An 18,247-nucleotide genomic window follows, 5' to 3' on the forward strand; every position below is an offset into this window, starting at 1 on the left:
TCAGGAAGAAGAGCGCTTCCTCTGCTTGCACCGCTCTTAAAAAGAAAGCGTGATGCCTCCTGTTGCTGAATGTCCCAGGCTCCTTTTGGTCTCTGAACCATTTTAAAAGTAGATTTTGCGCGCTATTTTTCCCAGCTTAATACTTCAACCACCATTCAGCCAATATTACCGACATATTCCATGTAGGTCATTAATTTTTGTAATTTCCTCTATTGGGAAATGAACATCTAATATTCCATCCTTCTGCTCCAAGACTCCAGAGCGCAGATAAGCCAGAAAAAATAACGACTGGAAGCAATTCTCGTAGATTATTATCTCGTACCTGAACAATTTGCTACTTCCGTTTATGAATTTTCCCTTCAATACAAATTGCAGTTCTTGTGACAGACAGTTATAACTGTTATCAATTAGGGTGGGACAGTGGTTGGCACTGCCATCTCATATCACCAGGGACCCAGGTTCAATTACAGCCTTGGGTCACTGTCTATGTGCAGATTGCATATTCTCCCCATGTCCGTGTGGGTTTCTTCCGAGTGCTCCGGTTTCCACCAGAGTGCAAAGATGTGGGGATTAGGTGATTGGCCATATTAAATTGCCCCTTAGTAGGGTAGTGTTATGGGGATAGGGCCTGGGTGGGATTGTTGTCAGTGCAAGCTTGATGGGCCAAATGGCCTCCTGCACTGCAGGGATTCTATGGGTGAACACAACGTGTTCCTGGTATGTCAATGTCTTAGGAGGAAAAAAATTATACGGTTTATATCTGAGCATTTGCACCCCACCGCCCCTTATCAATCACCAACTCTTTAATATAGAATCATAGAAACACTACAGTGCAGAAGAATTTGGCCCACCGTGTCTGCACTGACCACAGTCCCACCAGACCCTATCCCCATAACCCCTCATATTTACCCTGCTAATACCTCTAACCTACGCATCCCGGGATACTAAGGGGCAATTTAGCATAGCCAATCAACCTAACCCGCACATCTTTGGACTGTGGAAGGAAACAGGAGCACCCGGAGGAAACCCACGCAGGCACGGGGTGAATGTTCAGATCCCCAAGCTGTCACCCAAGCTGGGAATCGAATCCGGGTCCCTGGCGCTGTGAGGCAGCAGTGCTAACCACCGTGACACCCCCATATCTATCCAATTCTCCCAATTTTATCCACACTATCTGTCTCACTGCCCTGTCCATTCCATTAGCTCTAGCAACTTTGCAGTTACTGCCCATTCTGAATTGCACCAAGGTGGTGGTAGAGGGTCTTCACCTTGAACAGTTGCATTCCTCGATGTGATGGCACCCCTTAATATCCTAGGATGCATAGGTTAGAGGGATTAGTAGGGTAAATATGAGGGGTTATGGGGATAGGGCCTGGGTGGGATTGTGGTTGGTGCAAACATGTTGGGCCGAATGGGGGTGGGGGTGGAAGGGGTGGGGGGAGCGGGTAGTGGAGCTGGGTAAGATGCTGAGTCAGTGCAGACTTGATGAGACAAATAGCCTGCTTCTGCACCGCAGGGATTCTCAGATTCATTATCAGCTGTGTGTTCTACACTTGGGCATACACCCAAGAATTAGTTAGAAACTATAAGCAAGAGTAGGCTAGTCGGCCCTTCGAGCCTGCTCCATTATTCATTATGATCATGGCTAATCATCAAATTCATTATCCTGATCCCACCTTCTCCCATTTCCTTAGCTCTCGTTATTACCATCAGTGGTTCAGTGAGTTTTGCCCCAAACTCACTGACCCCTTTCTTTGGAGATTTAGAGCCGAATCATTTTGTTTACATGCCCAGTTTTGTCCTATTTCTCTGCCCTAATCTCAATACCTTGCACTCACCCATCTACTTTCCCTATTCTAATTACTTTTGCATTCGCTCTGCATGTTTCCCCCTTGGTGTGAAACCCCTCTGGCTAGTGTTGCCTACAATCATTGAGGGAGAGACAGCACTAGCTGTGCCCACGTCTAAATCAATGTACGTCCATTGTAAAAAGCAATGTCTGCAGCACCAATCTTGGTAGTACCCTTGTAGTGTGACTCCCTACCACGTTAATGATGAGCCTTTTGCATCACCCTTCACTTTCACTGGCCTAATCAAATGTTTCAATTTCAGAAGTTTGCTTCTACTTCCATGCCGTGCTGCCTTGTGCATTAATGGCTGATGTAAAATCCTTTCAAAAGGGCTGTTGGAATCTAAATACATCACCTCTGCAGAATTTCTGTTCTTAACCAGGTCTGTTGTTTCCTCAAATAATTCTACTGAATTAATCTGACAAATCTTCCTCCTATAAATCCATGGTAACTCCATCTTACAAACCCATCAGATTTCAGAATGTCTTCTAATACTTTGCGTATAATTTCACTGGCTTGTATTTTTTTTGAGATTCCTTCACAGCATTCTTCAAAGACCAGTCTGGCATTATCTTAACTACACTCCAATCCTCCAGCACCCATCAAGGATTGTCACGATCTTATCCACCATAATGGGTAAGGTCATGACTAATTTCACTAGTATGAGATCCACCCAACCCTATTCGCTTGTCTTCCTTTAAGCTTTGCAGTTAACTAGTTTAGCCAGTTTAACTTAATCTTGAGTTTCTATTTATTTTAGTACTTTTGCTGCCCTGTCATTCCCCACAAAATGAAGCCTCTGTCTTGGGGAGGCTACTCATTGTTTCTTCCATAAACACAACTCTGGCACTCTTTATGCCTATGGACCCCTCCTGAATTAATAATCTCTCTCCAATTCCAAGTCAGTCATAGTTGAGGATATCCTTCAGCATGTCTTCTGCACACATACCTACTATTGCTCCTGATCCAATCCTAACACTTATACTGCTCTGTACTTCATTAATTAGACCTAATTAATGGGTTTACAAACTCAATCGCATGCCATCTCATCGACACTGGCACAGTGGTTAGCACTGGTGCCTCACAACGCCAGAGACCCACATTCAATGCCAGCCTTTGGTGACTGTCTGTGTGAAGTTTGCATGTTCTCCTAGTGTCTGCGTGGGTTTCCTCTGGGTGCTCCAGTTTCCTCCCACTGTCCAAAGATGAACAGGTTCAGTGGATTGGCCGTGCTAAGTTGTCCTTTAGTGTCCAAGGATTTGCAGTTTAGGTGGATTGGCCATACTAAATGCATGGAATGGGAATGGGGATGTACCTGGGTAAGATGCTCTTTCATACGTTAAGGCCACACTCGATGGGCTGAATGGCCCCAGATTCTCTGGTTCCATGGAACCATGTTTCATGAACACTTGTTACGTGCATAATTATTTCTCATCTTTCTTCTTTCGGATAGTCAGTGCACTCTCAATGGGCTGAATAGCCCCAGATTGTATGGTTCCATGGATCCTTGAACACTGGTCTTGTGCAAAATTGTTTCTCATTTTCTTCTTACCTTCTCTCATCAAAATAGCCCTGTTAACATCTCAACAATTGGCCTCTCTTATACAACATCTGCCTATTCATGTGAACAATAGAAGCTATTTTGCGAAGAAGGTTGGCATTCTGGAGCAATGAGAGAATGATCAGTGAAGAGGTGTTTCTAGACCAATGGTGCTCTGCAGGGTGCTATCTTTTATTTGAGATGCTAAATTATTGGGGTGGATTTTCACAATCCTGTTGCGCTATTCCAAGGACAGAATGTCCTCCAACTCCCGGAACGAAAAGCCCTCTGTCAGCCAACATCACCATGTACAGATTATTGTGTTATTCATCTCATTACTGTTTGTGCAATCATAGAGCAATGCAGCATAGAAACAGACCCTTCGACCCAACTGGTCCATGTCAACCATGGTGCCCCCCCAGCTAGTCCCAACTGACCACATTTGAGCCATATCCCTCTTATCCTTCCCCATCCATGTACTTATCCAAATGTTTTTAAATGTTGCTATCATACCTGCCTCAACCACTTTCTCTGGCACATCATTCATCTGCCTCAGACAGAAATTTTCCAACACATCAGCTGTCACTGTGCTTGAAAGCGTATTGTCATGTCCCTGGCAATAATGATAAGATTCTGTAATGGGTGCATCATTCTTTCACCTGATCCTTCCTTGTGCTTTATGATGCAGGAAAAATTAAAGTACTAATATTTAGAGGTTTCCAACCTAGAGGAGGATTTTTAGCCACTATCTCTGCATATCTTCACTGGATCAATGCAATACTGACCCCCCCCAGCCTGCATTATTCTCAACGTCAAATGTTGATCTATGCTTTCCACAAAATATGCAATGGCTTCTGCTTCAACTTACCCCAAGGAAAATTTTCAACAACTTTCTGGGTACAAGAAATCTCACACAACCTCTCTCCTCACTATTCCATCCGCAAATACAATATTTGCACTTAAAATGCAATGAAATGCTTTAAAATATGTATAAAGGGAATTTTTTGCCCTGCTTCATCTTGTAATAAATCTATCTACTCGTAGAACCTCTACAGTGCAGAAGAGCCATTCAGCCCATCGAGACTGCTCTGACGCTCTGACTACCCAGGCTCTCTCTCCCACCCTATCCCTATTATCCATTTACCATGGCTAATCCATCTACACATTTTGGGACACTAAGGGGCAAGGCCAATCCACCTAATTTGCACATCTACAATTCCTGTGGTGGGCGGGACCTGGACCACGCAAAGATCCATTGACATCGTGTGGGATTTTCCAATCTTGGGGTGAAGGCAGCTGAAATTCCCACCCTAAGGGTCAATTCACCTAACCTACACATCTTTGAATTGTGGGAGGGAACAAGAGCATCTGGAGGAAACCCATGCAGACATGGGGAGAATGTGCAAACTCCATAATGACTGTCACCCAAGGCCGCAATTGAACCCCATGACCCTGGCGCTGTGAGGCAGCAGTTCTAACCATTGCGTCATTATGCTGCTATCTAAAGCACAAATCAAATTCTGGGAGATTATGTGACTCAGTTAATAAGTGAGACATTGGAGTGGGATGAGTGTTTTTTGATTTGATTTATTATTGTCACATGTATTGGGATACAGTAAAAAGTATTGTTTCTTGCACGCTATACAAAGCATACCATAGATAGAGAAGGAAAGGAGAGAGTGCAGAATGTAGTGTTAGTTATAGGTAGGGTGTAGAGAAAGATCAACTTAATATAAAGCAGATCCATTCAAAAGGCAGCAGGGAAGAAGCTGATCTTGAGCCAGTTGGTTCATGACCTTAGATTTTTGTATCTTTTTCCCAACGGAAGGAGGTGGAAGAGAGTATATTCGGTGGGGAGAGAATAGGGGAAGGGAGGGGTGATTCCCTCAACCAGAATGTTGTTCATGTGATGTTTTTAATCTCATGTTCACTTTAACTCTGAATTCAGCAGCAACCTCTCTTTACAACAATCTGAGATCCTTATCTGCTTCAAGAAGACGACGACCATCATTCCAGTACCTAAGAAAAGTCAAGCAGCGTGCCTTAATGATCGTTGTTCGGTGGCTCTGACATCCATCATTATGAAGTGCTTCGTAAAGCTAGTCATGGTATGAATCAAATCCAGCCTTCCGGACTGCCTGGATCCACTATAGTTTGCCTACTGCCACAACAGGTCCACAGCAGACGCCATCTCCCTGGCCCTGCACTCAACCCTGGAACACCAAGATAACAAGGACACCTATGTCAGACTCCTATTTATTGACCACAGCTCAGCCTTCAACACCATTATTCCGACAAAACTCATCTCCAAACTTTGTGGCCTGGACCTCGGTACCTCCCTCTGCGACTGGATCCTGAACTTCCTAACCCACAGACCACAATCAGTAAGGATAGGCAACAACATCTCCTCCACGACCATTCTCAACACCGGCGCCCCACAAGGCTGTGTTCTAAGCCCCCTACTATACTCCTTATATACCTATAACGGTGTGACCAAATTCCCCCAACTCGATTTTCAAGTTTGCTGATGACACCACCGTAGTGGGCGGATCTCAAACAATGACGAGACAGAGTATAGAAATGAGATAGAGAATCTAGTGAACTGGTGCAGCAACAACAATCTTTTCCTCCATGTCAACAAAACGAAGGAGATTGTCATCGACTTCAGGAAGCGTAGGGAAGAACATGCCCCTGTCTACATCAACGGGGACAAAGTAGAAAAGGGTTGAGAACTTCAAGCTTTTAGGTGTTCAGATCACCAATAACCTGCCCTGGTCCCCCAGTGCCGACACTACAGTTCAAAAAGCTCACCAACATCTCTACTTTCTCAGAAGACGAAGGAAGTCTGGCATGTCAGCTACGACTCTCACCAATTTTTACAGATGCACCAAAGAAAGCATTCTTTCTGGCTGTATCACAGCTTTGGTATGGCACCTGCTCTGCCCAAGACCTTAAGAAACTACAAAAGGTTGTGAATGTTGCCCAATCTATCATCCAAACCAGCTTCGCATCCATTGACTCTGTCTACACTGCCTGCTGCCTCAGAAAGGCAGCCAACATAATTAAGGACCTCACGCACCCCAGACATTCTCTCTTCCACCTTCATCTGTTGGGAAAAAAATACCCAAGTCTGAGGTCACGTACCAACTGACTCAAGAACAGCTTCTTCCCTGCTGCTGTCAGACTTTTGAATGGACCTATCTTGCATTAAGCTGATCTTTCTGTACACCTTAACTATGACCATAATACTGCATTCTGTACCCATGCCTTTCCTTCTCTATGAACAGTATGCTCTATCTGTATAGTGCGCAAGAAACAATACTTTGCACTGTATACTAATACATGTGACAATAGTCAAATCAATATTATCCATTCATCCATCCAAATTTAGTTCACATCCAGACAGTATTTTGAATTAATTTATATGAAGGTGACTTATTATTGGGGTAAATTGTGTCAGTAGCAGTGAAGGATGATAGAGGCGACGAATTAAGCCCATGGAACAAGAAGCATATTGCAAATACTGATGTTTATTTGCTCAGATGTAGTTTTTCCTGTAATAAATGGTATCAAGAAACTTACAGAATACTGACAGGCCTAGATAGACTGAACGTGGAAAGGATGTTTCCACTAGTGGGAGAGGCTAGAACTTGACGGCACAACCTCAGACTGAAGGGACGTGCCTTTAAAAGTAAGTTGAGGAGGAATTTCTTCAGCCAGAGGGTGGAATCTGTGGAATTCACTGCCTGAGAGTGCTTTGGAGGCCAGGTCGTTGAATGTCTTTAAGATAGAGATAAATAGGTTCTTGATCAATAGGGGATCAGGGGTTACGAGAAGACAGAAGAATGGGGATGAGAATCACATCAGCCATAATTGAATGGCGGAGCACATTCAATGGGCCAAATGGCCTAATTCTGTTCCTGTATCTTATGGTCTTATAATCAATAGTTAAGTATGCTAGTGTCAATCCAGCACTGCAAGAAGTTAAAAAAATGCATACATTTGGTACAATTTTTTTTATCTGAGAGTTACTTGAAAGCTTTTCTGCAGTTCGTCTCGAAGTTTCAGTTGCATTTCCAATGCTTGCTGATAGGACAATGCCTTGTCACATGACTGGTATGTTAGCCGGTAACAGTAACTCACGCGTTTGGTTTCAGCGTGCCAGAAACTGTCAATCAGCTTCAGCTCTTTCACTGAATCCCGGCTTACTCGCCTTACAACAGCGTGGAGCTCCAACTCATCCAGTTTCCCATCGCCGTCCACCCAGAAGCTGACATCATGTGGATAGGAGGGTGGGTAGAGCGAAAACCCACAAAAAGGTTTCAATTCTGATGCGCCAATTTGGTTTAGGAAGCGCTCATCAAATGTCCACAGCATTCTCCAGTCATTTATGCGATACAGCAACATTGATAACAGGTCAAGGTTTATTGAAGTAACACAGATACTGAGTTCGCTGCTGTTCTGTTTGTAAGGAAGACAAAACAATTTTGCAATCGTTAGCTCAGTAAAGTCTGGGTGGTTCATGTCTTGAAAAGAAATATTCCAGCTTCTTCCGCTGCTCTCTTTGTTAAAGGTAACCGATCCTAAACTCTTGTCCACAGGTTCAGTGGGACTTGATGCTGACCTGATGAGAAACGAAAGGGCACTCTCCACAGAGCTCATAAATAGGCCTAAAAACTCCGGCATTGTTTTCTCACCGCAGGCACCAACTAAAACCATCTCATGGAACGCAGGCATCGCTTGTGGCGAAATCAGACACTTTCTAAAAACAATGCCACTGACCACATTGATTACTCCAGTTCTGAAGTCCGGCCTTTGCAAAACATCATAAGCGTATCCTGTCAGAGCAGGCCGAAGGCAATACCTCCTGCAATCCTCGCTCATGTTGGCCACCCCAGCTTGTTTCGTTATACAGCAGCCCACGTTCTGCCCTGCCTCGTGTCCGAGCCGCAGGTCAGACATTTGCGTGGTCACGTGTACACACTCAGTACTTCTCGATCGGTCCTCTTGACAGCCGGAACAGCTAACCCAATAAAGCTCAGTCTGACAAAAGGTGCCATCAATCTGAAGGCATTGTGTTGATAACAGAGGGTAGGTGTCCTCCAGTTCCTGTACGTTCGTTGTATCTGCCAGCTGCTTCCTCAACAACTCATTAATTATATTTACAGGGTGGTTTGAGCCTTTCTGAAGAAAATTCCTGCAACGATCAACAACTCCATTAGAACAATCATAAAAGGCAGATATCTCCACATTGATCTAACACGGGTTAAATATTTTAAACTAAAAGGGGATAAATAAATAATGTGACATTTCAATATAGGACAAGTGCCGGGAAATGGGATTAGCGCGACTTTCATTGTAGATATTGTCATAGAACCCCTACGTGCAGGAGGTCATTCGGCCCATCAAGTCTGCATTGACAACAATGCCCTGTACCCACAACCCCACATAATTATCCCGCTAATCCCTCTATCCTATGCTAAGGGGCAATTTAGCACAGCCAATCAACCTAACCCGCACATCTTTCAGACTGTGGGAAGAAACCGGAGCATCCAGAGGACACCCACACAGGCACGGGGAGTGTGTGCAAACTCCACACAGACAGTGACCCAAGCCAGGAATCGATCCCGGGTCCCTGGAGCTGTGAGGCAGCAGTGCTAACCACTGTGCCGCCCACAGACTTGAGTGCAGACTCAAGATGGGCCAAAGGGCCTTTTCCGCACCGTACCACTCTATGGCTGTACTTGGGTCAAGTCTTCTCATTTCTGACTGCAAATGGGGCAATTCCAGCATTGTGAATGAATTTGTTTCCAGCGTTAATAGGAAAATTAACCAGTTTCATATTATTGGCTAATAATGCACTGCACAATTTTGCATGTTATCTTCCTTCTGTGTTGATGTCACCTACTCCGTAAATGCTTTAAAAAACAGACAAACAACATGGTTAAGCAGTGTCTCAAAATCCATATTTTTACAGTGTGTAGCTCCATGACTCCACCTGTTTATCTTTTCAACAAGTTCCTCAGGGACGTGGAATGTGCAGTGCTCACTCCCAATCATGGTTTCCATAACAACGGGCTCCAGCGCGCTGAAGGGCAGGCTTCTCGTGAAGACGTGGGTCAGAGCTCGGTCAACATGGAAGGATTTATCTTGACTCCTGAAAGGAAAGTGCAGTTTAACACACCTTTCACAAGGGAAGGAATGTAACCAAAGCAATGTGAGAAATCTACTCCTCATGATTGCATGTGGAGACAATAAATGATAGCTTTATCTTCAAAGTCAACATTAAAGATGTTATTAAACTGAAGAGAGAGTGAACAAGAGATTTACAAGAATGTTGCCTGGACTCAAGGGACTGAATTATTGGGAGAGATTGGACAGGCGAGGACATTTATCTTTGGAGCATAAGAGACTGAGGGATGATCTTATAGAGGTGTATAAGATCATCAGAGGCATGGATAGGATGAATGCAGTAAAGGGTCTCACAACATCAGGTTAAAGTCCAACAGGTTTATTTGGTAGCACAAGCTTTTGGAGCACTGCCCCTTCATCAGGTGAGTGGGAGTTGTGTTCAGAAACAGGGCATATATAGACACAACCACAACTTACAAGAACGCACTCAATCTTTTTCCCAAGGTTGGGGATCAAGAATCAGAGGGCACAGGCTTAAGTTAAGAGGGAAAATAATTAACGGGAACCTGAGGAACAGTTTTTCTACAAGAAGGTGGTACGTATGTGGAATGAGCTGCCAGAGGAAGTGGTTGAGGCAGGGACATTGATAACATTTAACAGGCATTTGGATAGATAAATTGAAAGGATAAAAGCAAATTAGTGCAGAATCTGAAACCAAAAGAGAAAAATGCTGGAAAATCTCAGCAGATCTGGCAGCATCTGTAAAGAGAGAAAAGAGCTGACGTTTCAAATCCAGACGACCCTCTGTCAAACCTAAAAGACATAGAAAAGTGGGAGAAATTTATACCGCAGGGTGAAAGAATGAAAGCTGAGTCATAGCCACAGAAACAAGGGGAAAAGACTGTTAATGGCTATCCATAGAGAGAAAAAAGACTGCTTAATGGCTGTCCACAGAGAGAAGCTGTAAACTGTGACAGATGAAAGTGTTGGGGGGAGAGGGGGAGGGAATGGATGGGACCAAAGTAAAATTTAGAAAAAGGGAAGCAAAGGTTTAGAAGGATACGGGCCAAATGCAGACAAATGGGGTTAGCTTAGATGGGCTTTTTGGTTGGCATGGACCAGTTTGGACCAAAGAGCCTGTCTCCATGCCAAAGATTCTATGATTAGCAGCATGACAGGAGGTGGCGAGTTTGTGGAGGAGGATTTGCCTCCATAATGTAAGTTGATTCTTGAATGTAGAGCTGAGGGATTGCAGCATTGTCAAATGAGACACTAAACCAGTGCATGGTCAGGTGGATGTTTAAAAAAAGAGCAGAATGTCCTGGTCAAAAAATCATTCCACCTAAAAATTAATTGCAGTATTTTGAGTGTGACTTTGTCACATACAGAATAGCTGCTCTGCTCACTGTGTAGCACTGGGATGTGGAAAGAAAACATTGTACAAACACAGATCTCTTTTAAAGACTGCTTCTAGGTGTGGTTATATTCTGTCAGCATTTTACATTATTCAATAAGATATAAGATGGGGAAGTTTTAATCCAAGTATTTTGGACAAGTAGTTTAAAGTTTTTAAAGCTTATTTAGCAGTGTCACAAGTAGGCTTACATAACACTGCAATGAAGTTACTGTGAAAATCCCCCAGTTGCCACACTGTGGCATCTCTTTGGGTACACTGAGGCAGAATTTAGTATGGCCAATGCACCTAACCAGCACGTCTTTTAGACTGTAGGAGAAAACCAGACAACCCCTAGGAAACCCATGCAGACACAGCGAGAACATGCAAACTCTACACAGTCCCCAAGCCAGGAATTGAACTCGGGACCACGGCACTGTGAGGCAGCAGTGCTAACCACTGTGCCACCCAAAGTATCTCCCATTTAAACAGTGGTCAATGGAATTTCAGATGTTGGTGCTCCAATCACCAAATGTCATTTATAGCATCAAGTTTTTTTTAATTCATTCACGGGACACAGGCGTCGCTGGATGGGGCCAGCATTTATTATCCATCCTTAGTTGCCCGAGGGCAGTTAAGAGTCAACCGCATTGCTGTGGCTCTGGAGTCACATGTAGGCCAGACCAGCTAAGGATGACAGATTTCCTTCCCTAAAGGACATGAATGAACTAGATGGGTTTTTCTGACAATTGACAATGGTTCCAAGGTCACCAGTAGATTCTTAATTCCAGATATTCTTTTTTATTGAATTCAAACTCCACCATCTGCCGTGGCAGGATTCAAACAGGGGTCCCCAGAACATGAGCTGAGTTTCTGGATTAATAGTCTTGCGGTAATAACATTAGGCCATCGACTCCCCGGTCAGTTATATACTGACTGACTGCATCTTAATTTCCTGTCTCCCTGTTATGATATTAAAATGGCCGACATTTTCTGAAGTTAGGGTAAAGTTTATTTATTAGTGTCACAAGTAGGCTTACATTAACACTGCAATGAAGTTACTGTGAAAAACTCCTAGTCGCCACACTCCGGTGCCTGTTTGGGTACACACAGGGAGTTTAGCACGGCCAATGCACCTAACCAGCACGATTTTTGAACTGTGGGAGGAAACGGGAGCACCCGGAGGAAACCCACACAGACACGGGGAGAACATGCAAACTCCACACAGATAGTGATCCAAGTTGGGAATTGAACCCGGATCCCTGGTGCTGTGAGGCAGCAGTGCGAACCGCTGTGTCATCGTGCCATTCCTGTTCCAGCACCTGTATTTCACTTCACAGATATCGTCAGGAGTAAGGAAACTATATTTAGACAAGACTCATGCAAATTACATTGGAAATGGAATTGCCTGCTATTCACCTACCTATACCCGGTGCTCCTGTAGCCATAATAATGCGTGCAGTCAAATGGCTGCACTTTACTCAAAATGAACCCAGCTCTCGCAGCCATGGCGACAATTTGCCAGCTGTTGTGCCACTCCCGTGTTGGTTGTTCAGCAGCAGTCCCACCTTGACCCCTGCACAGGGTAACATGAACATCACCTTCCGCGGCTAGAATACCTGCGCAACTGCAAAAGATAAAAGCCACAAAAATATTGTGACCACTGTCAGCAAAGTGAACAGCATCACCAGATCACTGATTCATTGTCCTACTTTTCGCTCTTTTCATAGACTCCCTGCAGTGTAGGAGGAGCTCATTCGGCCCATCGAGACTGCATCAACAACAATCCCACCCAGGCCCCATCCCCGTAACCCCACATATTTAAAGTAGAAAGTTTATTTATTAGTTGCAAGTAAGGCATACATTAACACTGCAATGAAGTTACTGTGAAATTCCCCTAGTCGCCACAGACTGGCACCTGTTTGGGTCAATGCACCTAATCAGCATGTCTTTCAGACTGGGAGAAAACCGGAGCGCTTGGAGGAAACCCACGCAGACACAGGGAGAACGTGTAAACTCCATCTCGCTATCCCATTAATCCCGCTAACCTACGCATCCCAGGACACCAAGGGCAAGTTAGCATGACCAATCAACCTAACCTGAACATCTTTGGAGTGTGGGAGGAAACCAAAACACATGGAGGAAACCTACACAGACACAGGGAGAACATGCAAACTCCACACATACAGCGACCCAAGCCGGGAATTGAACCCGGGTCCCTGGAGCTATGAGGCAGCAGTGTTAACCACTATGCCGCCCCCAATCCTGCAGGCAGGCAAGAGAAGCAAAAGGTGACACAATGGAAGCATGAATGACACTGTTTAAATTGGGAAAGCTGGGTGAAGGACCGGTTAGCAATGCAGAGACAGCACAGGTGTGGGTTCAATCTCTGTATTGGCTGAGGAGGCTTTTTTGGAACTGAACACCTCACCTTGCTCCCTTGTAGAATCAGGATAGAAATTATTATTAAGCAACGGACAATGAGAAAACTACTTAGAGGACGTGATGGACTCTGATAGATGTCTTTAGAACTCACCTCCGAAAAAAGTTAGCCAGTAGCTCTCTGTTTTTTTTCACTCCAGCCTTCCTGCCACAGTGAGGGAAATTGAAGATAATCCTGTCAAGCAACCTGCTATTCAAGCGTGGACACTGCTGGAGGTTGGTACAATCCACTTGAAAGTAAACTTCTGCTCCTGAAGGACAATGATCAAGGATTAATATGCTATTGCAATCGTTTCCTGTCTATTTTATTATGTGACAGGTTCTGCGCATCACTGAAACTAGTTTCATTAGCAAACCAAATAGAAGAGACCACTTTTACTGAACTACCTTTATCCCCCAATCCATCACGCAAACCAGCCTCCCATCCATTGACTCTGTCTACACTTCCCACTGCCTCGGCAAAGCAGCCAGCATAATCAAGGATCCCACACACCCCGGACATTCTCTTTTCCACCTTCTTCCTTCGGGAAATAGATACAAAAGTCTGAGATCACATACTAACCGACTCAAAAAGAGTTTCTTCCCTGCTGCTGTCAGACTTTTGAATGGACCTACTTTGCATTAAGTTGATCTTTCTCTACACCCTAGCTAAGACTGTAATACTACATTCTGCACTCTCTCGTTTCCTTCTCCATGAACGGTATGCTTTGTATAGTGCGCAAGAAACAATGCTTTTCACTGTACAATACATGCGACAATAATAAATCAAGTCAAATCAAATCATTAATCCTCAAAACTGATAAGACATGCTGTTTTATGTTGTACCCAATATACAATTAACCAATCGTTATTTTAACATTAGCAGATAAGTCATAGACTCATAGTCACAGGGGCGAATTTTCCCCTTTCACTGCTGCCTCAGAGCGCCTGGGACTCAGGTTCAATTCTGCCCTTGGGTCATTGTGTGTGGAGTTTATACATTCTCCCCATGTCTGCGTGGGATTCTTCCAGGTGCTCCAGTTTCCTCTCACAAGTCCAAAGATGTGCAGGTTAGGTGGATTAACCATGCTAAATTGCTGCATGATGTCCCAAAAAGTGGTTTAGGGGGATTAGTGGGGTAAAAATATGCGGGGTTACGGGGATAGGGAGTGGGTAAGATGCTCGATCAGCGAGTTGGGGCAGGTACAATGAGCTGAATGGCCTCCTTCTGTACCATAGGGATTCTATTATCTCCCAGTATGGCTCATTGACCCGAAAGATCCCCCTCCCCCCCGCCCCAAGTATGGCTCATAGAGTGTGAGTTCCCCTGGAAACAGGCAATGACCTGCCCAGCTGGAACCCATTAACTAAGCCTTTTATAAGGACTGGGCCTGCTGAACTCCTTATCCCAAGCAGGGACTTATGAGGGTACAGCACACTCATTGCATTTTGTGTATAAACTACGTTCATTTTCAGTCAGGCTTCCTGAGTTATTACACTTCCAAAATGAACTTAAATGAAAGATGCTACCAAATATTCACCTCTCTCTGTTAGAGCTTCCATGCACTTGCAATATTTATTTCAGATTTTCTTTGATCACACTCACTGCATTCCGTCTCCAGTGCTACTTCCTTACCTTTCTCTAACAAGCTGGTAATATTTCTGACTGCAGTTTTATTCTTCATTGTCTCTTTCTCACTTTCGTAGCAGGTTGCAATGATGCTGGTGTTTGCACTCACACGATCACACAGTGCGGCAGCGAAGGAAAAATTCCCCTCTCCTACAAGCAAGGTGCTGCCTCCCTGCTTCATTGTCTATCCGAGCCTGAGGAGACAACACATTTCAAACACCTTCTCCAATAAATTAAAAACTCAGACAAACTCAAAACCGCTCTATCCATCACAGAGGAGTCGCCAATCAGTGAGGGAACCTTTATTCTCCATTCATTCCTTTCAGCTAAATTATGTGCAGGGTGGCACAATGGTTAACACTGCTGCTTCCCGGTGTCAGGGACCTGGGTTCGATTCCCAGCTTGGGTCACTGTGCTGATTCTGTGTGGGTTTCTTCCAGGTATTCCAATTTTCTCCCACACTCTGAAAGACATGCTAGTTAGGTGCATTGACCCGAACAGGAGCCGGAGTGTGGTGACTAGGGGATTTTCACAGTAACTTCATTGCAGTGTTAATGCAAGCCTACTTGTGACTAATAAATAAACTAACTTTAACTATGTTATATGCAGATGGCTACTTCAATCTAGGCAATGTAATATTAAGTTGCTAAGTTATCAATTAGGCTGTCACAATAATTTTAAAGTTATTTATTCATGTAAACCTACTAGTGACACTAAAATAATTCCCTCTATGCCTCTTCCCCTCTCAAACTCTTGTAAATAGTTCATCCAGCCCCACAACTCGCTCAGATCTTAATGTTTCTCCACCATTGGCAGCATTGCCCCAGTTGCTGAGAAGCTACGTTCTGGGGTTCCCTCCCTAAACCTCTCCTTAAAAAACTGCCTGTTTTACCCAGGTTTCTTTGGGCACCTGCCCTGGTATCTTCTTACGGGGTTCGGGTCAGATTGTGTTGGATGCCGCTCCTGAACATGCTGGCCTCCCTCCTGACTCTTGTCTCTGCCCAGCTCCCCCTCAGCAGGAGGACACTTCCTGCTCTGCAATCCGCCGGCCTCTCGCTCTCCTCCAGCCAGCCCGAACAGAGGAACTTTCAATCAGCGTCCACGACTGCAGCGCAGACAGGGAGCCCACTCCCACCCTGAGCCCCCCCAGGTAACAAGGAACCCCCCACTCTGAGCCCTGCGCTCACTGCCGGGGTCTCCCCCCAATCTGTTCCCCCAACCTACCCGCTGGAGAAACAGCGACACAAGCCGGCTGTGGTGAAGCTACTAAAGAACAGACCGCACTGTCTCCTCCTCATGGCTTATCCTTCCCACTAGCTGTAATTCCAAACCACTTTCTGTCTTTGCTCTCCTCTCCATTACTTCCAGCTGAACAATTTTCTTTCAACCCTCTCGTTTCTCTTTATTCTTCAATGTAAGTTTCTCGCCCTCAAGTAACCATTCAAATCCCTCTGAGTATTTTTATTGAATCAGCTTCCAGATGTTCTTGAGTCCACCAGCTCTCTGAAAGATGATGGTCAAAGATGTTCCCCGTAACCAGTTTGCTATTGGCACAAGTTAAAGTTTCTTTATTAGTGGCAAGTAAGGCTTACATTAACACTGCAATGAAGTTACTGTGAAATTCCCCGACTCACCACAGTCTGGCGCCTGTTCGGGTCAATGCATCTAACCAGCACATCTTTCAAACCGTGGGAGGAAACTGGAGCACCTGGAAGAAACCCATGCAGACACGGGGTGAGCATGCAAACTCCACCACACAAATGGTGACCCAAGCCAGGAAATGAACCTGGATCCCTGGCGCTGTGAAGCAGCAGTGCTAATCACAGTGCCACTGTGCCACCCGACAGATTGGCCACATTTGTACTAGGATGATTTCAGGGTGACCAGGTAGGAGTTGGTATCTGGGATGTCCTGACTCCTTGTATCCAGGCACTCCACTCAGCAGCCGGAACATCCAACATATCTTGGGAAAAACAGAGGGCAAAGGAAACGAACAGATGGTGGGGAAGATTGTCCACAGAAAATTACGTCAATCTCGAGCCAATGCTATTCATCTGTGCCAGCTGTGAAAGGAACTGCCACTCATCAGTCTATGGCCTGTGCAGCCCCAGGGTATGATACAAAAGTGGCCAACACCCTGGGTACAGTCCATCACCTGTCGGAGAGGGACAGATTTCTAACAGTAACTGTCTCCATTTCGAGGAGAACAGTCCTCATGTTTCTGACCTCTCCTCATCATGAACCCCCTGTAAGATCTTAATAAACATCGGCCGTACCCTCTCATTTTGCCCGAAGTCAGACGTTCACAATTATCCACAATACTCCAGATGAAAATGCTGGGAATCACCACATCAGGCATGGTGGTATAATGGTTAGCACTGCAGCTTCACAGCACCAAGGCCTCTGCATTCAATTCCAGCCTCAGGTCACTGTCTATGTGCAGTTTGCATGTTCCCCCCATGTCTGTGTGGGGTTGCTCTGGTTTCCTCCCACGTTCCAAAGATTAAAGTTTATTTAATTTAGTGTCACAAGTAGGCTTACATGAACATAAGAAATAGGAGCAGGAGTAGGCCTTCTAGCCCTTCGAGCCTGCCCGGCCATTCAATAAGATCATGGCTGATCTGTCGTGGCTCAGTTCCACGTTCCTGCCCTCTCCCCATAACCCTTAATCCCCTCGCTTATCAAAAACCCATCAACCCGCGTCTAAAAAATATTTAGCGAGGCAGCCTCCACCACTTCAACGGGCAGAGAATTCCAGAGATTCACCACCCTTTGAGTGAAGAAGTTTCTCCTCAACTCCATTCTAAACCGCCCCCCCTTTATCTTGAGGCTGTGCCCCCTAGTCCTACTGTCCTTTCTGAGCGGGAAGAGTCTCTCCACCTCTATCCTATCCATCCCATTCATCATCTTACATGTCTCAATGAGATCTCCCCTCATTCTTCTAAACTCTAACGAGTACAAGCCTAGTTTATTCAGCCTCTCCTCATAGCTCAACCCCCTCAACTCCGGTATCAGCCTAGTAAACCTCCTCTGCACTCCCTCCAAGGCCAAAATATCCTTGCATAAGTGCGGCGACCAAAACTGCACACAGTACTCCAGCTGCGGCCTCACCAATGCCCTATACAGCTGCAGCAAGACCTCCCTACTTTTATATTCAGTCCCCCTCGCTATGAAGGCCAGCATCCCATTCGCCTTCCTGACCACCTGCTGCACCTGCAGGCTGGGTTTTTGCGACTCATGCACAAGGACCCCGAGGTCCCTCTGCACCGTCGCCTGCTGCA

General features: G+C 45.1%; 1 protein-coding gene across 3 annotated transcripts; it reads right to left on the reverse strand.

Annotated features, from left to right (window-relative positions):
• Positions 1-5,559: 5,559 nt before the first annotated feature.
• Positions 5,560-16,229, reverse strand: fdxacb1 (ferredoxin-fold anticodon binding domain containing 1). Of its 3 annotated transcripts, none has more exons than XM_080214811.1 (6): positions 16,191-16,229; positions 14,973-15,160; positions 13,452-13,608; positions 12,339-12,542; positions 9,389-9,547; positions 5,560-8,587 (listed from the first exon to the last, which is right to left on the reverse strand). In XM_080214811.1, exons 2-6 carry the CDS (start codon positions 15,145-15,147, stop codon positions 7,408-7,410), a joined length of 1,875 nt encoding a protein of 624 aa, XP_080070937.1. In that variant the 5' UTR covers positions 15,148-15,160; positions 16,191-16,229; the 3' UTR covers positions 5,560-7,407. The 3 variants fall into 3 exon arrangements, with proteins under 3 accessions (XP_080070937.1, XP_080070938.1, XP_080070936.1); XM_080214812.1 differs by lacking the exon at positions 16,191-16,229 and adding an exon at positions 15,897-16,091; XM_080214810.1 differs by lacking the exon at positions 16,191-16,229 and adding an exon at positions 15,859-16,091.
• Between the last annotated feature and the right edge of the window lie 2,018 nt (positions 16,230-18,247).

The sequence above is a fragment of the Carcharhinus amblyrhynchos genome, chromosome 29, assembly GCF_965287045.1.
Source record: "Carcharhinus amblyrhynchos chromosome 29, sCarAmb.v2.hapA, whole genome shotgun sequence".
In the NCBI taxonomy this organism is placed as follows: domain Eukaryota; kingdom Metazoa; phylum Chordata; class Chondrichthyes; order Carcharhiniformes; family Carcharhinidae; genus Carcharhinus; species Carcharhinus amblyrhynchos.

Coding starts and splice junctions, on each gene's coding strand:
- fdxacb1 (XM_080214811.1), bottom strand. CDS start 15,147: ATGAAGCAGGGAGGCAGCACCTTGCTTGTAGGAGAGGGGAATTTTTCC. Junction 13,609..14,972: donor TACCAGCTTGTTAGAGAAAG/GTAAGGAAGTAG, acceptor ATTGTCCTTCAG/GAGCAGAAGTTTACTTTCAA. Junction 12,543..13,451: donor CTGGCTAACTTTTTTCGGAG/GTGAGTTCTAAA, acceptor TATCTTTTGCAG/TTGCGCAGGTATTCTAGCCG.